Source organism: Prinia subflava, chromosome 12, assembly GCF_021018805.1.
Source record: "Prinia subflava isolate CZ2003 ecotype Zambia chromosome 12, Cam_Psub_1.2, whole genome shotgun sequence".
Classification (NCBI taxonomy): domain Eukaryota; kingdom Metazoa; phylum Chordata; class Aves; order Passeriformes; family Cisticolidae; genus Prinia; species Prinia subflava.
The window spans coordinates 5,515,765-5,540,483 of record NC_086258.1 but is presented as its reverse complement, the minus strand read 5'-3'; the positions used below and the strand labels follow the sequence as shown (position 1 = coordinate 5,540,483).

The following is a 24,719-nucleotide window of genomic DNA, read 5'->3' as shown; positions in this document are numbered from 1 at the left end:
TTTTTCTTATTTTGAATTAAATGAGAGCACAGTGTGGGAAAAAGATATAGGAGAGCTCCAGAACATGGCATATCCTGGTCAGTGGTAAAAGAGGTGCAGGAAACACAGCAAAGGTGATTCTTGTGGTGAGAATCATGTCAGTTCTGGAGCAGGATGTGGTGTGAACACGTAATACTACTATTGTTACACTTACTTATTACACTCTATTAGCATAGTTGCTGTCCTTTCATGTTTGAAGACCTCAGTGCCTCAGTCTGCACAAAACCTTGGGCAGAGCATCCCTCACTTGCTGGGCCCTGTGCTGGTATCGGGTGCAAAGGAATAGAACAACTCGAGGCAGATTGGGAGAAAGTGCCAACTTCACAAGTTACTTTCTACTTCATTCTCTACCCTCTCTGACTTGTGTTTGCAAATTATCCAGTATTATGTTATAAATGTGTCCAGTTTATACTGACACTTGTGTTTTGTCCTGCTTGGACAGTGAATTTTCTAGGACGGTCTCCAGGAGCTCACCTTAAGCACAGCAAACACCCACACTAGAGAGGCTGTTTGGTCCTTTTGCTTACTGACTTGGGGAGCTGTACTGGGGAGGAGTGGCTAGGTGTTGGAGAGGCTGTTTGAGGCTCAGAACTATTTAACAAAGCAATTGTAAGTGTTCCAAGCCAGCACAATAGTGTTAACCTCCCTCTGCACTATTGTAAGTAGGAACTCAAGGTACAAGGCAGTGGGAAGCCTTCTGTTTAATTTTTTTGTTTCTTCTAACGTGTGTATTATGATGACACTCATGAACTATTGCCTGTCTTTATTTTTCACAATTGTTTTCTTGAATAATGAATCATTGTGCACAATAATGTTGCCAGTATACTGCAAAATGGTGTACTTACAATAGATCTTTATTTCTATATGTATCCATTGTGAGACCAGTACCAAGTGCATCCTAAGAAGTTACATTATACTGAGTGCTTATGGAATTGCTCTTGTTCAGTGTGGGTCAGGACTAGGCATACTTGTGCTGTGGAGATTGGCTGATAAATAACACACATCCTCTGGCTTAAAGTTATCTAAAGGTGCTAACCTTAGTGGAAAAAAACATGGCTTAACTAGGAACAAGACTTACCATATGATTATGAGTCTGTATGACTGGTGTCCAAGCTCACATGATGCAGTATGAAAGGAATAGGAAAGCTTAGGGCAGAGGAAAACAGAATACCAGGTTGATGGATGCTTTTGTACATAATGCATCTATTTTTAATGCTTGCTGTTCCTCTTGGCCTGTCTGGCTTTTTTTTTTTTTTTTTTAGTTGAGAAGTACTTTGGCTTAGGCAAGAGAAGAGCTCACAGAGCCAACCAAGTTAACAGGAAATTCTGATTCTGCAATGCAGCCCTCTTGGCAACCTGCTGGGTAGCAGGAGAAAGAACAAATTTGTCCTTGTTCTTGCCCCACACCTGAGTTACAGAGCTGCTTACAAATGTGCTTGCATATTGTTTGAAGGATCAGACCAGGAAGGTGCTCCAAGGGCAGCCCTCTGTCCTTCCTTGTGGTAGAACTACATGATGTCTGTTGTGAAGGAGCACCAGGAGTTGGTGACCAAGAAGTACAAAGTTCCTACTGTTTCTGAGGTGTTTGTTTTAGGAGCTTATGATTAATAGTAAATATTTTTAGTGTGTGGTTTATATGCCTCATAGGTGTCAGCCTGCGTGTTAAGGATTCCTTTTTATGTGCTGAAGTAACGTTTGAAAATACAAGTGCTGTGAGATGAAAGGCTGTTCAGAGAAATGTATGAGCTGTCCATAGAATGCATCTTGTATGAAGATGTGAATGTTACTGATGGGCACAGTGATCAGAAGAATCATATGGCAAAGCTTCCAATACCCCTAGATTGGCTTGGGATTCTTGTAAAAAACTGTGCTGTCATTAGCCAGGGAGGAACTCTTGATCTGGATGTGTGAGAATGATGAATGATCAATTGTAAGCCTTGACAGGTGAAAATGGTTTGAAGCTTAAGCAGGAGCAGGTCGGGACTGTGTAACCAGACAGTAAAATCCATAAGGACAGAACTGTGTTTCTTGTGGTGTGTTGGCACACTGCTTTGTGCAGTGCATTTCTGATTGAATTGCTGTCCCTGGGCACCATCAGAACACAGGAAGTTACAAATACTCAAATTAAAATACAAGCAGCAGTGTGAAATTATGCAGGCTGTGTGAATTTTAATTTTCTGAAACTAATATAATCCTAACTGGGGAGTAAACGCATCCCTTAATACCCTATTTTTCTATAGATGTTTAATAAGAAATCAAATTGAAATTAAATGATCAGATGCTGGTGTTCCCTTCTGTTCTTTGCAACTACTTTTATGTCTTCATAAACTGCTGTTTTGGCTCTTAAATTGAGGCTTTAACTTCTGTAGTGCATTCTAATTCCAGAATCTCAAAGGTCTGGCAAACAGTTGACTGCAACGATGCTGTGTTGGTTTGTCTAGACTAGGCCTAGGTTTGTATTTCAGAGCCCTCTACAAACAAAAGCTTTCTGAGCTTTCCAGCTTCTCTGAAGACAGGGAAGGCCAGCGTTTGGTTTGTGTTCCATGTGGAACAAGAGGTGGTACCGTGGGCTCTGTTCTGGTTTTGGCTGCTCAAGAGTTCTGTTGCAACTTCAGTGAAGACAATAATCATACATGAAAAAGATTTGACTCGAAGTCCTATTGAAAGTACAGATTACCAGTGGATGGAGAAGGTGCAAAACCTGAATTTGGTGGAAAGAGGGAATAAATGATGCTCATATTTGCAAGTGGAAAAGCAGTGAAGAAGCAGTTGCAGCCTGAGCTGGTGTGTGGGGATGCTATTCTTGCCCTTCCCTGTTAGGAAGTTGTGGTTATGGTGGTTATATCACTTGTTGTGGTTATATCACTTCTGATATCATGGCTAAAGGGTCAAAGAGAGGTTTGCAAATACCAGATTTCTGGAATGAAACAGCACTGTAAATGTTACAGGAATCTCTAAGCTTTAAAGCACAAACCTAAAGCAGTGAGCTGACACTTCTGGCAAAGCATGAAGGGACAACTGGCTCATGCAATCACTTGTCTTGGATTTATCAGGATTTGAGAGCATTTATTCCAGCAAAGCTGGTGGACCAGGCACAACATGCCCCTAACAGTCACTGAGATGCTCAAAGATGCTCCTCCTCTAGAGATCTCAGTATGTCATTTAACAGGAAAACATCAGATCAAGTGTTTGCCCAAAGGAGTGAATAAATATTCTTTGGTCTATGTGTGTGTGTGGACACAAACGTACCCCTACTGCAATGAACTAGTTCATCTAAGTATCTTTTAATGGACAGTCACATTTTCTTCAGTGTGGCAACAGTGAATAAACACCAGAAACATGTCTGAAAGTTTCAGTGTGTGCCTCTTCAGGTAATCCCAAGCTTTGCATATGGGTATGTGTCCTACTTTTTTGATTGCATCTATCTTTGCTTCACTTTCCACACAATATATATTGATTTATACAAGCAGTTTGTCAATCTCTTTTGTTTTATGAATAGTCTGGGCAAAATGTCTTTGCTTAATGATACTTTTAACTTCTAATCCTCTGTACTGTGCAAGTCATTAAATGAATTCTAAAACTTTACAGAGCAAAGGTGGGGTTTTTTTGTAGTCACTAATAGCCACTAATAACCTTTTTGTTCTGTAGGATTCTAAGTTACTTAATGCATGAAGGCTTTTTGTATAGTGTTTGGCTTTAGTTAAAAACTTCAAACAAGCTAACAAACTAACAAAACAATTAAGGAAACCCCAATTCCCTGTGCCCTGATTATACGTGTATTGTTGCACAACATCAAGATTGCTTTAATGTGTTTTCAAGGTGTTTGGATTTTGTTTCAGTGTTGCTCTACAGTAACTGCTAGATTGGTTCCCTTCCCTTCAATACTTTTTTACTGCACTATGAATGCAGCTTTCAATGCAAATCTGCACTCTCATGCAGCTCTGCATATGAAAATAGTAATAAGACTGGAAGGGATGCTGTGATTTTTCTTGCCCCGAGGTAGCTAGTCAAGAACATGTGTAAGCACTTCAGAACTGAGCAATGCAAAATAATACAACAATAAATGCCTTTTTGGGTCATTTCCCTGCCTGAACTCTTTGAGCCTAAGACCTGTCAAGATTTGCATCCTTGGTTCTTTCTGATGCCTTGGTTTAGGAGAGATCTATCTCTGGTCAGACCAACGATTTACCTACCTCAACATTCTCTCTCTGTCTGCTGTTAATAAAAAAATGAGCATGAAATACATGGAAATAAGTCTTCCAGTAAGTGATGTTTTGGGAAATGTAGTTATCTGAGCCTAGTTTTCCAGCTTTGATAAAATGCTTGGAATTACATTGCTGGAACTGATACCTTAATACCTTGATTCAGAATTTTGAGTCAATAGCTGAGAAAGCTACAAGCAAATTAAGTATTTATATTCCCTGAATACAACTCTGTCTGTTTAGCTGCTACTTTGTGTATTTTGTAGATGAAGCCTAGCCTGGAGGAGTGGCGGAGTGTTGTATTCCTGCTTTAAAGCACGGGAAATCAAATGTTATCATGCACTTCTGTGTGTTACAAAGAAAGCAACAGGAAAAGGACTTTACAATCCTTAAGATAAAAAGTGAAAGAGGAAAACAGGGAGTTGGTGCCCTCAACCTGAGTAACATAATTCAGGCACAGTCATGTATACTGATGTATGTAGTGAGGCTCTGGTGTCATGCTAGAGGCTTCCTTGTCTCAGCACTCAAAGCCTTTATAACATTTTATCTCTGAAGACTTATTCCATCTTTTTCCTCCCTCAGCCTTGCTCTTTTACACTTCATCTGCTGGAAATGAATAAGCCAGTTTAACCCCTCTGCTTTTTCCTGCCTAGGTCATCTGGCACATGGTGGTTTTTAGCTGCTGTGTTGTCTTCCTGATTCCAGCTTGGTGTCATCACTTTGGGCTGCTCTTTCTGGAGCACTAACTGTGTGTGTGCAGCTCTTCCTTCAGGCTCTGAAGTGAACTCAGCCTGTACTGGGCGTGTTGTCTGTGCCACACGTGCTCTGTGCTTGTAGTTTATTTGCAGGAGCAGTTTGTGCCCCCTGCAAGAGGGTGGGCAGGGCTCTCCACTCCTCCAGCTCCTCAACATTCAGCCAGCTTCCCACAAAATTTACTAATCCCTACTATTTACTACTTATCAAAAGTATAAATATACTTTTTAGTTTCTATGATTTGAAAGGCTTAGTTGGAACAGGAGGAGGAAGGGGTTTTTCTAACAGACTGTAGAGAGAAAGTAAATGAAGAACAGGAAATAACATGGATACAGTGGGATGATACTGCATCAGTTGCAGGGGTTTTTTTAATAAAGTTTTTTGGCTGTAACTCAGGAGTCAAATGTAGAGAAGATTTGAAAGTTGAACTGCATGTACCTCCCAAGAGTTTGTGGGTAAGAACACACATTCATTTTCTGATATTAGGGATCAGATTTGCATGTATTTTCACTTAGAACTAGCGCAGCACTAAAGATTGTTGGTTTAGCTGACAAAATTTTGCTTATGGATTTGTTGTCTTGTCCTCTGGAACACTTGGTGGTTTTTCATTGGAATAGCCTAGGAGCTACTTGAGTTAACAAGTAAATTGGATCTTTTTAAAATAGTTCTGGAACCTAGTGTCATAGGTTTTCTGTCTGTCTTTGTCATGAGATTTTTTTTCTTGGTAGCTGTGATAAGGGCAGCAGAGAAATCAGGATTTCAACCAAAGCAAAAAGACTCAGGAAAACACAGTGCAGTGTGAATAGGATCTTGATTCCCATTGATTTCATGCTTATAAATGCAAGTGGTCCTTTTTCTACAGTAAAGCAAGATTTGATACTGCAGATTGGAAACCAATAACTAGAGGACTGTGTTGACGTGTTGGAAAGGAAATCTGTAGTAATAGGATTCCTTTTTCCCAGGTATAAGTTCAAAGTAATTCAGTGGAGCCCAAATGCATTTGTTATGCTAACAACTGATACAAGGATAGGACTTTTCCACATATTGACCACAGACATACATAGGAATGGAGCTGAGACAGCAGAAAACTGATACAATGATGCAGTGTCTCAAAGATTCCAGGGTTAATCCCTCTGGAATGGAAAAACTAGAGCTGTATTATTTGAAAAACCAATGAAAGGCAATGCCCAGTTAACTCTTTATATTTCTGGAAAGTCTAAAATAATGAGAAAGAGTTTCAGTCTAATTTTAACTGGTAAAGTTGTACCAGAGGTTCCATTACTTCTGAATTAGTAATTAACCAGTGATATTTTTATTTGAGGTGTTAGAGCATGTACAGTACATCCTTACGCTCATTCAAATTGAACCCTAGTCTCCAGTTTTTGATATTACCAAGTTATTCTGACATTCCCACGGATGGAACATTACTTTTATAGCTGAGAAAATGGAAATACAGAAAAGCAGAATAACTTGCATAGAGTTACACAGGAAATGAGTGGCCAAACCAGGAGCTGAGACAGAGCTGCTCAAGGCCTTGTCTGGTGTGTTGAAACAGAAAGTCTTTTCTCATCTTCGTGGACTTTGTCAGTCTTAAGTTCATGCAGGAGTAAGAGGAAGACCTCAAAGTGGAGAGCCCTGGATTTCTCATTCATCAGAGTCAATAGTTACTCCTCAATCAGCAAAATTACTCCTTGCCACAGCTATGAAGGGAAGGAGGATTGTCTGCCAGAACTCTGCCAATGTAGGCAGGGCTTCTTTTAATAGAGAAAACTATGTTCATGCTGTAGAAAACATATTTTGAAGTGATGCTTCTCCCAGTATGTAAGGAAGCAATTGATTGTATTTTCAGAACTGCTCAGTGGCTCTTGAAGAGCCACAAGAACAGCCAAGTACTAGAGAACCAGGCCACAAACTAGAAAGGTCATCAGCAGATGCAGTGAGCATGCCTAGCTTTGGATTGGAAAAAAAGGAAAAGCAAAGGAGAACTGGTGGGCTGTGGCTGCTAAGTCAGCATTTGGAGAATGTTAGCGAAGAAAGGCTGCTTTCCCTTGAAGTTACTTGAAGTACACAAAAATTCAGGATTCTTATAAATACAAAAGGAAACTGCTGCTTTTGCCTTGGCAATATTCATATCTTGAGTAGTTAAATTAAAGCCAGGAGAGACCCTGTGTGGAAACAAGCCTTTGGCTGCTGGTTATTTTCTCAGTTGTATCACGTGGTGTTTGCACACTGGGACAATGTGGTGTCTTCTCAAGCCCCAAGTGCAGGGTGTGAGTGAATTTGTGTAATTGTTTTTGCCAAAAGGAGGCACACTAGTTCTTTGGCTCTGTGTCAACTTCTCTTTTCTTTCTGAAAGATGAAAGGTTATTTTTTCCAAAGTACAGACAGCTGTATTAAAGGGGCTTGTTAGTTGACTTGGAACCTCCACTGAAGGAGCTGTATTGTCAGACGTGATTAGGACTTGCTGTGAGTATAAACTACTTCAGAACAAGCTCTTGCCCTTCTCAAGGAGAAGCACTTTGTGCTTAGTGCCTTAAACTGTTTTGTGCTCATAGCTGGGACTCCCTCTTAGAATCCATGTACACTTATAGAAGCAGAAAAGCTGTGAAAAGGGAAGGAAACAATCACTCACTCATCCAAAACTTCCTGTTTCATTTCAGGGACTTTCTGCCACGTGGATCTGGCATCGTAACCAGGCGCCCACTGGTCCTTCAGCTGGTAAATGCCAGCACAGGTATGTGAGCTCCCTTCTCCTTTGTGTCCAGCTGGATTTCTGTCTTAGTCAGGAATTTATTTGATCAGTGTCACTGCTCACTGGAGAAAAGAAATAAGAATTTTCCCCAGGAAAAATGACTTGCAGCCTTCTTGCCTGTTTAACATCTGATGCATTAAGTGTTCAGAAGTGAAATGCTTCTTGATTTTTTTTTTATTTTAATTTATTAGTCAAGGCTCTGTGCCCAGACATTATAATTTTCCTTTGCCTATGCAGCTGTGACTCTAATGAGTGGGTAAGACTTAAAAGGCAGACAACCCTGCTGAAAATGTAGGGAATTAAGGGGGTGAAGATCTTGGGCTCAGCTGAATTATCTCAGATGTTGACCACATAAACATGATTACAGTAACTTCTGTTCCAACCTGCAAACTCTGTTGGGAAAGGCCCTTGCCAGACTTCATCCCTTCAACTGTATTTTGTTGTGTTGTGCTTCAGGATGTGATGCTTTCATCACATTTTCGAGTGTTTCTCTGATTTCAGTGACTGTTTCTGATTGTGCTTCTATTTAAATAGAATATGGCGAGTTCCTACACTGCAAAGGAAAGAAATTCACTGATTTTGAGGAGGTCCGTTTGGAGATTGAGGCTGAAACGGATCGTGTTACTGGCTCCAACAAAGGGATTTCCCCTGTGCCCATCAACCTCCGAGTCTACTCTCCCCATGGTGAGTCCTAATGCAGAGGGACCAACTCTTCTAGAAGGTTCTGCAGTCCATTGTGAACTGAAAACAAAGAACTGTCATCCCTTCCTGTGGAAAGTGTAGCATATGTGGAAGGACTTTGAGGCCAGTTTTCCTGATCAGTGTCACAACAAGTGATTTAAAGGGAAGGGTGATGAAATCATTGACAATCACAGGAGAAACAACCTGCAACTAGTTCTTAATGAGCTGTAACAAAAGAGAATAGAAAGCTTGGTGTGCTTTCGTGTGTGCATGTCTTATCCCTGTGATATATCAGAGTCACTTTAACTACAGGTGGTACCTAAAGACCAGAACATTCCTACCTAAACAATTTCTTGTGCTATCTCTTGTGTCCTGTGTCTAGTCCTGAACCTGACCTTGGTAGATCTGCCGGGTATGACAAAAGTCCCTGTGGGGGATCAGCCCCCTGACATCGAGTTCCAGATCCGAGACATGCTCATGCAGTTTGTCACCAAAGAGAACTGCCTCATCTTGGCAGTATCCCCAGCCAACTCTGATTTGGCCAATTCTGATGCCCTGAAGATTGCAAAGGAGGTGGATCCTCAAGGTAAATGTCTTTTAATTTATCCTGGCATTACTGGAGAGTGGCCTGATTTTCATTTGGTTGTGATTAGCCCAGTAGCTGTGGCTCATGTCTGTTGCCTTGGATGTATGTTTACCAACAAACACTCTTCTGAGAGGTATTAGTGAGTGTTAACAGTTGCTGTAGTAGAAATTGTGTTACTCCTCTTTTCTTCGTTTGTCTAAGCCCCATTTGTGAAGATTTGAAGGATTTCCCTTCCTTTAATCATTTACATTTGGCCTAGAAAAATCTAGGAAAATATGCACTAAAATCCTTTTGTGCTGTGGCATAGCTTGTGCATTCAGCAGGATACAACTGAGAACTGATCTTGATTTTTGTCTGTTTTGCTCTTGTGCCTCTTGTACACGATGGGAGCTGTAATGTGTGACTTCAGGAGCCCTTGGGTAGCTAAGTTGGGCAATCTGTAATCTTTCTGAACAGAGGAAAATAATACATGAGTTGTTTGCTGATCAAGTATGTTTGTGGGTTTTTTTTCCATAGGCCAGCGCACCATTGGGGTCATCACCAAGCTGGATCTTATGGATGAAGGAACTGATGCACGAGATGTATTAGAAAACAAATTGCTTCCCCTCCGTAGGGGTATGTGTCCTCATGCTTCATCCATGATCTCCTTCCTCTGTTTTTCCTGTGTGAGGTGTCCTGGCCTCATCCTCTTCCTCCAGTGCATCCCCTTCCTATAATATCTCCTACAACTTGTGGTTGAGCCATTTCTGTTCCAATCTAGAAGTGAGAAAAGTTGGGGAGCAGGACTCAGTCATGATGTTAACAGACACTTTTTAGGTATTTACATCTTGATATGTAGTCCTAGCAGAAACACAGCCTTATGCTCTTATTTTTACTTTTTCTTTCCTCCTTTCATTGAGGCAAGCTGTGAAAGATGTCTAAAACACTCCTCTCACTGCCATAGTAATGAGATTAAATAATTCTGAGCTGTGGTACTTACTGTGGCCATAGCAAAAGTACCTGTACTAAGTACTCATAAAAGGAGAGTGAAATAAATGAGACTGGAGTTTGCTTTGTGTTAGGGGGACTGTAATAAATAAACTAATTCTCTGTTCCTCATATAATACTCATTTATGTCCTGCATACCAAAATACCACAACCTGGGCCATTCAAGGAAATTCTAATTTTAAGCTCTTCCAATTGCCCCTAAGAATGTGTTGCCCCTAAGAATGTGTTGCCACTAGAATCCCTATTTTGTAATGCTGCTGGCTGAATAACTTCCATCTCAAGTCTAAGATTTATTTACATCCTGATCTCTAATCTCACAGGTTACATTGGTGTGGTCAACAGAAGTCAGAAGGACATAGATGGCAAGAAGGATATTCAGGCAGCTCTGGCTGCAGAGAGGAAGTTTTTTCTGTCCCACCCAGCCTACAGACACATGGCTGATCGCATGGGAACCCCATTCCTGCAGAAAGTGCTGAACCAGGTACTGTCCAGAGTCAGGAACTGCTGCTCGTGGTGTCAGTGTGAAACACACTGAGGCCAGTAGTGGAGCTTGCACACCAAAGGCAGAGCACAGATTTATCCTTTCACTTTCAAATTCAGTAGTTGGTTTGTGGTATATACACTTTCAAATTCAGTAGTTGGTTTGTGGTATATTACACTGTCAGGATGCAAGGTCTTTCTGGCTGAGTTAAAAGATACCTTCTAAATTCTAGTGATTTCTGTACCCAGCAGTATTTATGTGATACTGATGGTCTTTTCCCATCTATTGAGGCTATCTGTTTTTCACACAGTAGCAATTTGCTGTTGCTTCCCTTCCTTGCTCCCTTGAAATACTCTCTGAAGTGAAGAGAGTCTCTTTCCTATTTCTCCTTATTCAAATATTCATCTTTAAACTGGAGTTTCCCACAAATTTCTGCATTGTGGGAACCCTCTTACTAGAGTCTCATGAGTGGTTTTAGCTCCTTCCACCTTGGCCTTTTGACCCTTTTTTTGGAAAAAAGCCTTTACCACCACATGGGGTGTCAATGGTGTGCTAATCTGAAGGCAAAATAGCCTTTACCCTTGTGTATAAAGTAAGTGCTAATACTTGTATGTGAAGTTTATTCTTGGGTTTGAGTGGAGGGGAGTTTTCCACCAGACTAGAAGGTAAACTGAAGGTGAAGAGGGGGCAATAGGCAGGAGCTGGAGGGGGGAATACCTTCAGCTCATAACTGGTATTTGTCCTGGGATAGACATTTTGTTAGCACCACACAGAAGAACTGAACACAGAGAGAGAAGCTTTCATCTTTTTTGTAGTGTGGAGGCAGCAAACTCTTCTCAGTAACTACCTAGAGGTTTATTGTCATCTTAAACCTTCTTGTTGTGCAGCAATTGACCAACCATATCCGTGACACGCTGCCAGGGCTGCGGAACAAGCTCCAGAGCCAGCTCCTGTCCATTGAGAAGGAGGTGGAGGAGTACAAGAACTTTCGCCCTGATGACCCCGCTCGCAAGACCAAAGCTCTGCTTCAGTAAGTGGCCTCAGTGTCCCTCTCTGGAAGGGACTGCTCAGCAATGAGTTCTACTTCATGCTTTTTGTTTTCTTTCAGGATGGTCCAGCAGTTTGCTGTGGACTTTGAGAAACGCATTGAAGGCTCTGGAGACCAAATTGACACCTATGAGCTGTCGGGAGGAGCTCGGATCAACCGTATCTTCCATGAGCGTTTCCCCTTTGAACTGGTGAAGGTACTGCTTCCTCATGCTGCTGAGATACACTTTTCGTTTGCTCTTGTGTGTTACTACTTCTGCCTGTCTTCTTACTCCTCCTGCTGTCTTTCATCAGCAAACTTTGTCTTCAGCTACTTTGTTTCAGGGTTTTCCCTTTTATCACCTTTTTTCACTTGTTTGTCTCCTTTATTGGAACCTTCCCGTAGTGCTGACTTTTCCCTCTGTCCCTGTTCTTGTGGCAGAACTTAACTTTCTCTGAGGTAAATGACAGTATTTGTTGGCTTGAATCCTAAATGTGAAATTGAGTGTGAAAAACCACTTTAACACAACCAATGGTAAATCAATGACTGAATGCCCTCACAGATATGTTACAACAAAGCTACTATAACTGAATTTCATATAGAAGGAATAGTGCTGAAACTCATATTTCCTTGATCCTGAGCATCAGACTAGATCTAAAGTTGGACTCATAGATACGTAAGAAGCAAGAAAAAGAATTGTAGGTATGCCTGTGATTGCTTCTGTCTGTCCCCTATCAATGGCCTAGAGGTGGAAACGGTGTAGGAACTGTACTCCCCTCTTAACAGTGGAAGAGGATTCTTATTGAAAGACAGTTTTTTGGATGGTGAAGTACACTAACCTGACCAGGAGGGGTACTGAAAATCTTTTTTTTTTAATATAGGTTGGAACCAACTTGAGAGCTTCAAGAGCTTTCTGCTTCAGTATTTTTTGCATATTGCTTCCTTTTTTCACATTTGAATAAGATGAGGCCTTTCTAGTGAAATAAATAGCCTTCCTTGTGTTAGATTTACAATTCACACAAAATGTTTTATCCATTTGTGATGTTCACTGAAAAAGCAGCTGCCAAGATCTCATGGTAAATGTTGTGAGGCAAACCAATTTGCTTTAGAAAGCCATCTAACACTTCAGTCCTAGTGCTTTATCTCAAAGAAACTCCTTAAGAACAGCTGGGGCATCGGTAAATGGAGGCCCTTAGCTGTTCATGTGTGTCCAGGGTGTCCTGTTTTGGCCACAGCAGTTTTGTGCTGGACTCAGCATGGCAGTGCTGGCATGGGACCTCTTCCCTTCAAAGTCTTCTGCTGCGTCCTGCTGTGCAAATGAGTGTCAGAAAGTTTCTGATGGAATTCTCTCCTGGTGCAGATGGAGTTTGATGAGAAGGAGCTGCGGCGGGAGATCAGCTACGCCATCAAGAACATCCACGGTATCAGGCACGTATCACACGCTAGGCAGAGCTCTGGCTGAAAGCCTTGTAAATACTCCTAGGCCTTCCAAATGGAGTTGAAGACTTCAGAGGTACGGTAGGTCAGCCAAAGGGAGGGATAACCTCTGGCTTGAATCATGGATAGGGACAATCATTCAAGTGAGTTTGCTTTCTTTTCCCATGTGGGAGTCACAGAAGCCTAAAAGGTAAAAGCCTGGGTAACTTGACATCTTTTCCATCCTTCTTGGGCCTTTACATATGAAAGGGTAGGAAGAGAGATACTCTCCATAACCCCATACTACTCCTTTGTTTAGTTAAAAAATAAAACGTTGATTTTCACACTAACCAGCAATTAGTTGTTTAAAAGAAGTGTTGGTACAGAGCCCCTCCTCCTCTGGAAATCTGAGGGAGCACTGGCGTGTCCATCACCAGGGTCCCACTGGCCCCACACAGTTAGCAAACAGGTTTGTGTTCCCTTCAGTGTGAAGGTGAGTTGTCAGAAAATTCAGCCCTGAGGCCCTGAGTTGTGCTACTCTTGGGAAGGTGCCTGTTGGAGCCTTTCTGCACACAGGGATGTGAACAAACACTGACCTAGATTTATTTTCATTCCTTTCTCTTGGTCAGTCACCAGCTGAACCTGATAAAGAGTATCAGATGTGTCAGTGTCCTAACCCTTAAGAAAATCTTCCAGAGCAGTTCTCATCTCCTGCACAGCTCTGAGGTGAAATACACTGTGGAGGGGTCAGCCCCTGCCACCCTTAGGCTGAGGTGAAATGGTGACATGACTATGGCTGTCCAGCTAAGATCCATTTTGCCCTCATTGCCTCCTTCCTTGCGAGTGCCAAGCATTTCTCGTTTTTTATGAACTTCAATCAGGGCTTTTCTAGGGGATGTGACACTTCCCAGCCCAAATGTCCCGGGTTTTGGTGATGGCAGTGCCTGCTCCAAGATATGTGTGTAACGCTGTGACATTCTCCTTGCCCCTTCTCCCCTTCCTGCCTTGTCTTGTCCCCACCCTGGGTGTTTAGAACCGGTCTCTTCACACCCGACATGGCCTTTGAGACCATTGTGAAAAAGCAGGTGAAGAAGATTAAAGAGCCTTGCCTGAAATGCGTGGACATGGTCATTTCGGAGTTAATCAATACTGTTAGACAGTGCACCAAGAAGGTAACAAGAGGCAGCATGGAGTTGGCACCTTCCACCTGCTCGCTGGCTGCGGCGCAGCATCGTGACCTGGGCAGGGACTTGCCTGCAGCCACACTTGGTGTTTTCACCACCTCCTCAGCATGACTAGACCTGAGCAGAGCCAGCCTGGAGCGATCCAGCCAACAAGCCAAACAGAAAGGAAGCACAGTGGGATGTGTGCTGTGGCTCTGCTCCCTGAATCTTTTGGAGCTGAGGCATGCTGGAGATTGTCCTGGCCACCCCTTTGTCTGTAGCATGACTCTTGGTTCCTTTGAAAACCAAAGGAATAGTATTTCTCTATGGCTACATTTTTCTTTAAATTTATTATCTGGGTTTATTTTCCAAGCCAAAGACTAGGATTTAAATTAGTGCCGCCTTTTTTTTTGTAGAAGTGAGAGGATTAATCCCAGAGTTGCCCTTGGGGATGTATAGGGCTGAAATTTAGAGCTACAGCACTTAGAGTTGTGGGTTGTATCTCAAGGAAATGTTCCTGTGGTGTTTGGCTTGGTTTCTGGCTGGTTTGGTCCATATCCTGATCTGGAATAGCAGCACATGGCTGAGAAGAAGCAAGTTAGAAATGTTCATCAGCCTCTGGTGTCCATCTGCACTCTCTCTCAAGAGAGAGGGCATCAGGCTTTGCCCTTTGGGATCCATTCTGGTATTTTTGGGGGGGTCAAGGGTGGGAACCTGCCTTAATTCTGCCCTTTGGATGTGGCAGCTTTTGTTTTTGAGGTTGGGGTTGAAAGAGAGCAAGATAAGATGACTTGTGCCATTCTTCTCAGCCATGACTTGCTGCTTCAGGCAGGGCTGGGTGCTGGTGAAAAGGCACCTCAGTTAGGATTAGGTGGGCACTGGAGACTGGAATCGCCACTGGCTATTCAGGTGCAGGTAAATGGGCACTGCAGGAGGTTTCCACACAGTCTGACCCCTCTCTGCAAGGGTGGGGACAGGTGCCCAAGTGGTGGCACTTGCCATCCCTTGCACAAGTGCCTGGTCCTTAGGGCCAAGAGCCTCTGCAGTAGGGCTCAGGTGTGCAGAACGTGCTTTGCCCCCCAGGACAGACTGGGAGAGCAAAGTGGATGCAGTGAGAGGTTGCTCAGGTTTCTAGTGTGCTGGAGGAGCTTCCTTTTTCTGTCCTGCTGTCCTCTCTTGGGGTGTGTGACTGTGGGAAGCACCCAGAAAATTGCCATTAGAGCCTGTTGACAGGTAAGCACAGGCCCTCGGGCTGCCAAGTATCCAGAGTCACCTGCTAACTGGATCAGAAGGGCCCTCCTTTTTCATGCCCTCTGAAGCTTCTTTTGATTTGTTCTCCATCCATGAGTTGCTATTCAAAACTGCCCATTGATTCTTTCTCATTGCATCCTTTCCTTCACTTCCTATTTCTTACTTCATTATTTATTTTTCATTCTTCTTTTTACTGATAATTTTAGAATAAACCCTCTGTTCTGAAGGCAGCAGTTCCTCAAGTGATCAGGTGGTGGGTACAACAGGGCGGGAAATACAGGAGGAGAAGAGATGACATGCATGGAGAGGAAATGTCACAGATTGAGGAATAAAGGATTCCATTTCAGCTTGGATCCTACTGCTGAGGTGTTCATGGTTGACTTCAGTTCTGGTTGTTCTGTGTGTGCTCTAGTAGCCATGGTTCCAATTTTGTATATGAAGAAACAAAATACTGTCATTCAGGTGATACTCAGGTATTGTAAGGGACTAATTTTTTTAAAAAGTCAGACTTCCCCCAAAGTCTGGTGGGGGAAACAGCATAACTTGAGCTTAGCTGGGCAACTGGATTTTTAGGACATCTCTGCTGGGTCAGAGGATGTGAACTGAACTCTGGAAATGCTCTTGCTTTGCTCAAAAGGGGCATTGTTGGCACCTGGAGAGAGACCCTTGGGTGAATCCAAATTGTGTAACATATTCCAACTCTTTGCTTCTTAAAAGGCAGAGTGATTATACATCCCTTAATATGTGTTGAAGAGTGTTTTAATACTGGTGTTGCTTGGGGACTTGCAGGTGTTATACGCAGAGATGTGAAAGATGAGGTGAAGGAGTAAATACCTGATTTACATGAAATGGTGGTTATTTATAGCCACCCCAGGGTTTGTTAGCTGCAGGCACCCCAGGTGTGGTTATAAACTGCAGCTCTAGAAAAGCAATATCCCCTTCCCATGCCAAGGGCATGCTATTCCCTGAAAGCACTGGCAAAGTAGTAATGGTAAGACAAGTAACTCAGATTGTGTAACAAAGAGCATCCAGTAGAAGCTCTGAAGTGTTAAAAGAAGTGCTGAAAAACTTTTTTTGGGTGCAGTAGTCTTGAATTGGATTGATCTTGGCTATATTTTAGTAACTTTAGTTTCTGTGGACTTTCTGTTCTCCCTGAGTAGAGCCATTGAGAACATAGACCACAAAATACCAGTGGAAATTAATAGTTCCTTATAACTCAAAGCAGGCCTATGTTGGGTCTGATTCTGCAGGTATAATGGATGCTTTGTATAGCTGTGGACGTCCTGTAGCACATTTGCATTTTCCTAAATACTGGGAACATCTATTCTTACTGAGGAAGTTGATGTTGCAGGGAAGGTGGGTGAGATGAAATATGTTCTGTAAGTGGAGTGGTTTGCCCAAATCCCTGAAACTGAGAGAGATCAGTTCAGTTCTGCCAAAACAAGATGTGAGTGACAGACCTCTGCAGGTCTTAGCCTGGCTCCTGTTCAGGCTTCCTGCAGCTGGAATAAGGAAAGCTTGGAAGGGGAGATAATGGTGGTGGGAAGAAGAGAGGAAGGAAAGGGGAAGGGGAGATAACTGTGGTGGGAAGGAAGATAAAGAAAATGGTGAACCTTTAGGAAAAGAGGCAGTGGCTCGGCTCACTGTCAAGAAGTTTTGTCTTGAAATCCAAAGAAGCTTTCCTTCAGGAAGTGATCACTTGATCCCTGGGGGCTCCATTCATTCATCCTGCTCTTGACAGCTCACCATTTCACTGGCCCAGCTGCTCGTACCTCATACCCCCTCTGACACTTCCATTTGCCTGTAGACTCTCCTGATACTTGGCAGTGCACAGGCCCCATAGCAATGCTCACCTGGTTCAGTAAACTAATGGAATGAACCAAAATCTCACTTCTCATTTTGCCTTGTGTTTTCTCTCTTCTCCCTCTTCCTTCCTTCTTTCTTCTTCCTTCCTGCTCTTTCTCTGCTTTGCTTTCTTCTTCCTCGTTGCTTCCTCCCACCCTTCCCCTGCCATGCAGAACGGGTCTCTTCACGCCTGACCTCGCTTTTGAAGCCATAGTGAAAAAGCAGGTGCAGAAGTTGAAGGAGCCAAGTCTGAAGTGTGTGGATATGGTAGTGAGTGAGCTCACATCCACCATCAGAAAGTGTAGCGAAAAGGTAAACAAACAAAAAATCGAAGAAAGGTCAATGCCCATCCCCTTCCCACACACTTCCATGCTCTTTATCCACACACACACACACACACACCAGGAACTCCAGCAGATCTAGACAGAGAAAATTAATATAACAATGCATCTAGAGGAGAGCAGCAACCTGCAGGTACAGGAGCAGTTTAAAGGCAGGCCAAGGAGAGTGGGTGACAACTGATGGGCTGTTTAGCTGAGCAGTGAGCTGGGACCCAGTGGGTTAAGCTGGCATTATCTTTTGCTCTGTCTGGCTCAGTGTGGATGAAACCCTTTGTAAGACCAGTTTGCTGTGCCATTGCCTGCACATTTGACTTCTTAGCTGTTATTTCTGGGACCCCCTTAAATCCAGGTACCCTAGAAAAAGATAAAAAGCCAGAAAAATACCTCCCACCCCCACAGCATGTGTGGTCTGCAGTGCATATTGAGCCATAGCATCTACAAAACAGCAGTCGATTAAAAGTTTGAAGTGCAAGATGTTCTGCAAGAGACATTCAGAGTTCCAAAAGGCTTTTAGAAAAGCTTTTCCAGGCATTACACCCTCTGCATCATTCTCCTGCTGATTTCTCACTCCATGGGCTGTGCTCAGGGGGAAGTAGTTCAGTGCTTTTCCTTGCTTGCTGTGAACCACAGGAGGTGAAGCCTGAGGGCAGCAGCAGGTGGAGAGTGACAGGGAAGGTGTCGAGTACTTCTTGAAGGCTGGGGCAGGAGTGGCTTTGATTCCCGGGCTGGTTCCCTCCAGGAGAGGGCACCACATGCCTCCTTTAAAAAAAAGGCAGATGTGGCAATTGATGTTAAATTTATCAGCAAAGGGCCAGAAACATGTGGCACGACAGAACTGTGTTCTGGAAACTGAGTTGGAAAGGACTGTTTCATGGGCTGTTTTAGGACTTGGAAATTACAGTCTCCTTCTTCCAGGGTTACAGCCAGACTCGCCAGCATTTTGGTGAGCTCTAAATTAAGAAGGAATGGAAGATAAGAATGAATGTGTGTTCGGAGTGAGGGCAAAAGATGAGTTAATGAAGTCTGGCTCACTTAGGAATGCAGAGCTCATTGCCACCTCTGTAAGGACATGTCTTTGACATGCCCCAAGCTCTGCCCAGTCTATTTCTTGAGGAGTCCTGCTGTTGCCATATTGTGGGGTCTGATGTGGTGAGGCAGAGTAACTCCTTTCCAGCCTATTTCTAATGTGGATTTTTTATTTTGATGGGTGTGACTGCTTGCACTGTGTTCTGTATCCAGCTGGTGATGTCTGCTCTGGGTGGGGAGAGAGAGGGATGATGATAAAAACCCCAAGAGTGTTGAATTCTAGTTTCTCTATTGGACCATGTCATTAGAGTGGCTGGATACCCACTTGCTCTGTGGATTTTTAATCCATGATGTGATGGACGACCCTGTGAGGATATTCCAAGGTGATGCAACCTGAGTAATCCTGTAAGGAAGGTGATAATGGCACTGTAGGAGACTAATGGCTGTGGTTAATGCCAGGGAGGCAGATGTTAAATGTAAAATAATTGCCTGAATGAAAACACGTAGCAATAGTACTGGAAGAAAAAATGAAGACTTTAGTAATGTTTTAAGTTAAAAGTCTGCATGTAGTGAGAAGGTTAATCTTGCCTGTACCTCCCTCTGAAAGAGTAGAAAGAAAGAAAAGGCCACTTAAGGATTGCAGCTGGATCTGAGATGGGTTCTGATGGTGTAAGGTAGTAACAGCACAGGGATGTTAGTTAATTTGCAATATTTATTTTGCATGTTAATAGCTCTAACTGCTTGACATGGACAAGAGCATGTGCTATTAGGGGAAGCATCTGGAAAAGGCTACTTTAGGACTGATGCTAATTGTAAGTTAATACCCAGCCTGCCTTGTTGTGGACTGATGCTGCATCTGAAAAGATGACAAAAACCTTTAAATTCACCAGAAGTCCTGCCAGGCTTCTGGAAAGGAAGGCTGCTCGGGTTAACACCTCTTGAATTAGCTTAACAGTCCTGTAGCCTTGGTTTGTTACTGTCCTGAACTTTTGTGTGTTATTGTTTATGTTCTCTCACAATTATTTCATTTCACCCCAGATGGTGAAGAAATCATTGTATGTACAGTTGATAAAGCTGTAAAGATTGACTATTATGAGACTATCAAAGAACACAGAAGGTGACAAACCCATCTGTGTTCACAGTACAGTTTTCCTGTATGAAAAGTTGACTGTTTCTTAACTATTAGAAAAAGTTGAGGCTGAAGAAGATGGCCATTAACAGCTGTCCTGTAACTGGCTTGATTCTGAGCTTCTTGCTGTTGGAGAGTAGCTCCAAAGGCAACAGAAAGCTGGAATAAGCATGCTCCCTTACATTTGGAAGGACAATGTTCTAGCTAGTGTTTTTCCAAAAGCAGGAGCCTTCTGTGCCAGACTGCACTGCAGTGTCTCACAAGTGCAGGAAAGTCTTGCAAGTCAGCAGCCCTTCAGCTGAAGGTTGATCTCTGGTGTGCTGGCAAGGACTCATAGAATCTGCAAAGAGGGGAACTAAGGAGCATTGGGACAAATTTGTTTTCAAAGAGGGCTGTGAGCTTGTATTTTGACTGAACAGGAAAATGATGCTAAAACAGGATCGAAACCCCACTGAGCTGGGACACGATCCCAGGCTGACAGACTTTACCCCTCGAAGGGTCGCCTGCTCTCCTGTCTTTCAGAGTCATGGCATTTCTGGGTGCTGTTTGTCCTGCTGGTGATAACTCCTTGCCCCTCTATACACTGTTGCATGTTCCTTGGTGGTGTGACATCATCCTGTGGCTTGTTTATCCTCTTTCCTTGCCCACCCTTGCTGTTCCTGTGCATGCTTGGGGTCCGAAGCTCCTGCATGGGGACCAATGCTGCCAATTTATTTTTGCACATGGATGTTGCTGGACAAGCTGGGTTCTGGATAAACCACTACTTGTTTTGCACTTTGTGTGCATTTGAACTGGTTGGGACTGGGATGGTGGGGGAAGGTTTCATGTGTTTTTTGTTTGACTGTGTTTGTTGGGTTTTGGTTGTTTTTTTTTTTTAATTTGAAGCAAAGAAGCTGAGACTTGCTTAAAGGTTTTCCAACTTCCTGTTTTTCTGTTTGACATAACTCGCCCATCTATCCTTTGCCAACCCCCCAAAGCAAACAGGAAGCTTTCCCTGTCTGTCTCAGAAGCAACCAGCTGCCTAAACCAAAAGATCATGGAGAACACTCAGTTTTTGCTTTCAAGACAAGGTGGTACTGGGGAACACTAATTCCTCTTTTTTCCTGCCTCTGTGGCCTTCAAAAACAAACCACACATTTAAAAATAGAGTCAAATCTATTCCAAATTCCAGTTCTAGGCTATTGCAACTTGTTTGACTGCAAGGGGGCTCAAAGGGTTTGAAACTATTTGTTGGCAGATGTTAGGAATATTGGTGGTGGTTAGTGTGGGATCTGGCTTCCAGAAGTGATGCACATTTTGTAGCACGTTATAATTATGTATACAAAACAAAAGGGCAAACCAGTTTAAGAAGATTTCATAAATGGGAGGAACAAAACAAATGCAGTACATGCCTTGGGCAAATGAGATTTTTCTTTTTATACCCCTCCTACAGCAAGTATAAAATACTGATATTGGGAAATACTGTTTGACATCATAGTCAAATTGGATGTGATAATAAAAAAACCCCAGGGAAAATAGTTTCACAGGGGAGAAGTGAAATAGGGAAGACAGGGCTGGATTCTGATCTACAGGATTCATTTCATTTGACTGTGCTGGGCTTGACCTGAGATGCAGCAGTTGCTGCTGTAGGAATCACTAGAGGTTGATGACTCCAGGCAGGAAGGCAGATGCTGTGTGAAACTCAGAGGACTTTAAAGGTGCTGATTCTAGAAGTGTAACTCAGGTGTTATCTCTGTAGATAATCTTCCCTTGAGTCACAGCTACCAGAGTCTTTCTGCTTCTCAGTGTGAGCAGGAAAGGATTCACTCCTCAGTGATGGTAATATGGCAAAAAATGTGCTGTAGATGTAATGTGAATATAGATCTCAGCTGTGTAATCCTTCTCCAGCACAGGAGAACAGGTAGAAGCAGCTCGATGCCCAGAGCATGGTGTTTCTTGGAGACATGAACTCCTGAGCTCTCCTGTCTCTGCCTGTAGATGTTGGAGAGACAGATGCTTTCGCTTAGTCCCTCAGCAAACAGGGACTGAAATCCACTTCACTTCCTAGAGGACTTAACAGGCTGTAAGAACAGGCCATTCACCTTTTTAGCCTACTACAGTGAGATGCTGAACAGCTAGAGAAACTACTCACTTTAATGGGAAAAACCCAACAAGCAAGAAGCAGTGTACTTACATCTGAGGTTTGCCAAAAGCCTCATGACAGGGAGAATGTGGTGAGTTTGGAGCAGGGCTCTGGTGAGACAGAAAGGTTGCTGCAAGACTGAAAAGGGCTTTTCTCTAGAGCCCAGAGCAAGCAGAAATTAACTTTGCCTGCAACAGACCTCCAGGAACTTGGAAAAATCTGTCTGCAAGTCCAGCTTTCTAGAACTTCCCTTGAGAGTATCTGGTAGCAAGGTGTATGTGTGCATGTGTACATGTGGGGGGCTGCAGCCCCCTTTTTACCTCCCTTTCCCATGTGCACGTGTTTCCTCTCTCCTGCAGCTCAGCCAGTACCCTCATCTGCGTGAGGAGATGGAGAGGATTGTCACCACCCACATCCGTGAGAGAGAAGGCAGGACCAAGGATCAGGTGGGGATCAGGAGCGTGTGTCATGGGGAAATTGGATGGGGGACATCTTTTGAAGAGGTCTAAGGCCTGAGCCAAGGGGTGTCTGGCTGCAGAGGGGGTCAGATGAACAATGTCCAGGGCTCTGTGTGCCCCTGTCAGCAGTGTCAGTCACTAACCTCTTGCTCTGTGCCTCTCTTTGGCAGGTCATGCTTCTAATAGACATTGAGCTGGCTTACATGAACACAAACCACGAGGATTTCATTGGCTTTGCCAAGTAAGCACCCACCTTCTATTGCCTCCTCTTCTCCACATGTGTTTCCTGTGGCTCTCTCCTATAGCTGCTCCAGTAAATGGGGTGCAGAGGCCCTGGTGCAGATGCTCTTGGCCCAAGAATGGTGCAGCTCTCAGTATTGCATGTTTTTTCACTGGCTCTGGACTGCAAGGCTGGGGTGAGAATAGAGATGCATGGAAGGGGGTGTTACAGTATTAGGTTTGTGTCAGAACAAAAAATCCCAGCAGCTATGGGGGGTTAGTGACCCAAATGAGGTTCATGTGGGAGTGAGAAGATGAGTAGTCCAGGCTGAGAGAGCAGATGGCAAAAGATGGGGTTATTAAGGCTTGGAAGCCAGTGGTGAGTGGCCTCAGCTCACTGTAGCAGCTAACCAAAGGGAGGAGGATTCAGGTGATCAAGAAGAGCCTTAGAAGTTTTCCATGTCTGCTGTTGTTTGCAGTGCTCAGCAGAGGAGCAGCCAGATGAGCAAGAAGAAGGCAGCTGGTAACCAGGTAGGCCAAGTTCCATCTCCTTCACTGCTGCAAGGATGTGTTTGCTACCTGGAAGCTACCAGGTGGATAAGTGCTGGGCTGGCTGCAGCACTGCTCTAAGTTGTTTTGTGTTGCCTTTTTTTAACTCTTCAAACTTTTTATAACTGGAGGATAGTGGTTTAGCCTCCCTGCAGTCAGGAAGAACTGAGCATCTGGCAGCAATGGAGGGCAATGGCAGCTTGATAATCAAGATCTGGTCTTGCTTTTCTGGTAGAAATCCTTATTAATTAATGTTCTGTAAATTCCTGTTTCTTCAGCCCCTTCACTAACTGTGCCAAGGTGAGAGGTACAGAACACTAGGTCTGAACTGTTACAGAACTGTCCTTTCTAGTTGTCTTTCCCATGAGTGGTATCTGCTTTTTGAAAAGAGATTTCAAGAGAATTCATGGACCCTTTTTCTGAGAAACTGCACTGGGAGATGTACAGGGAGATGGAGGGTGATGATAGCCATGGTTGTAGTGGGTATGTATGCAAACACACCCATGGGAGAAGACAGCAGTGGAGGGGAGCACTTCCTTTAATCCTCCAGGAATTGTAAGGAGTATACACAGAATTAAAAAGAGACTAATGATGCTTTGTCCCAGATTTGCTAGGGGACATGGCAAGGCTATCTTGGCTAGAAGATCTTGGAAACAAAGCCTTACAAGCAGCTTCATAGAGAATGGAAGCAAATGCTTTTGCTTAGTCTTTTTAAAAGACATTCACTCCTGACATCCATCCTCTTCATAACAGAACGTTTGGCCACCTCTCCCTGGACAGGACATTGCGGAGTGTTTCAGATTGTTGGCAGGCAGGTGTTCTCAGCAGGCTGGGGCTGTTCAGCCATTTCAGAGCAGCTGTAGGGAATCCCATCCTCTGCAGTCCCTTACAGTAGAGCTGAGCGTAGAAGAGTGCAAAGGGCAGACTCTGGATCTACCTCTAAAGTGCTTTTGCTTTTCTGTTAGCAGATTCATTTTGGGATGGGGATTGCTTGTGTTAACACCTGGGGTAAAAGATTTGGTACCAGCCTCCAATTTATTTTATTTTATTTTTGAGCCTCTCTTCTCCTGCTCCAGCTTTCCTGGTAATAATCTCTCCTCTCTTTGCTCCTCTCCTGCTCTCTGCTCTGCTGCTGTTGCTATGGTTCCCCTTTGCAGGATGAGATCCTGGTGAGTAGAAGGCCACTCAGCAGGGTGTGCTAATGAACATTAATGTTGCATCTGGGAAGGCAAAACCAGGGCATAAACACATTATTCCCTCTGCTGCCGAATGGGGAGAGGAGGGCAGCTGGCATTAGACACAGATGAAGCAAAAATGAGGTGGAAAGGTAGTGTGTTGAGGAAGAATTCAGAACTGCGGGTACATCTCTCGAGTGGGTGGAGATAAAAAGCAGCAATCCAAGGATGTGTAGTTCTGTTCCACTGCCCCCTCCTGTCCACACAGAGAGTAGGACTAGCTCGAGTGTAGAAGGCAGGAGATGAAGATCTGAGGCTCTTACATTTCCCTTTACAGAGTAAATTGCCAATTAAATGATCCTGTACCTCCAGGGCAGGTAACCAGGTAGTCCAACTGGGTAGGTTGCTCACACAATGCAGCCTGCTAATACACAGTGCAGTCTCGTGGTTTTTCAATGCCAGGAAGTTTGCAGCAAGCATATCCATACAACAAGGTACAAATAATGCACACAGATGT

General features: G+C 43.5%; 1 protein-coding gene across 3 annotated transcripts in view; it reads left to right on the top strand.

The window, feature by feature from the left end:
- Window positions 1-24,719, top strand: part of DNM1 (dynamin 1) — a 65,592-nt gene that overhangs the window by 16,091 nt on the left and 24,782 nt on the right. For all 3 annotated transcript variants that reach the window (XM_063409830.1, XM_063409829.1, XM_063409831.1), the window contains exons 2-13: window positions 7,655-7,728; window positions 8,281-8,430; window positions 8,810-9,013; window positions 9,530-9,628; window positions 10,321-10,481; window positions 11,369-11,511; window positions 11,590-11,725; window positions 12,869-12,936; window positions 13,958-14,096; window positions 22,161-22,247; window positions 22,430-22,500; window positions 22,958-23,009. In XM_063409830.1, coding sequence (XP_063265900.1) covers window positions 7,655-7,728; window positions 8,281-8,430; window positions 8,810-9,013; window positions 9,530-9,628; window positions 10,321-10,481; window positions 11,369-11,511; window positions 11,590-11,725; window positions 12,869-12,936; window positions 13,958-14,096; window positions 22,161-22,247; window positions 22,430-22,500; window positions 22,958-23,009 — 1,384 coding nt within the window. The remainder of the gene's footprint in view (window positions 1-7,654; window positions 7,729-8,280; window positions 8,431-8,809; window positions 9,014-9,529; window positions 9,629-10,320; window positions 10,482-11,368; window positions 11,512-11,589; window positions 11,726-12,868; window positions 12,937-13,957; window positions 14,097-22,160; window positions 22,248-22,429; window positions 22,501-22,957; window positions 23,010-24,719) is intronic.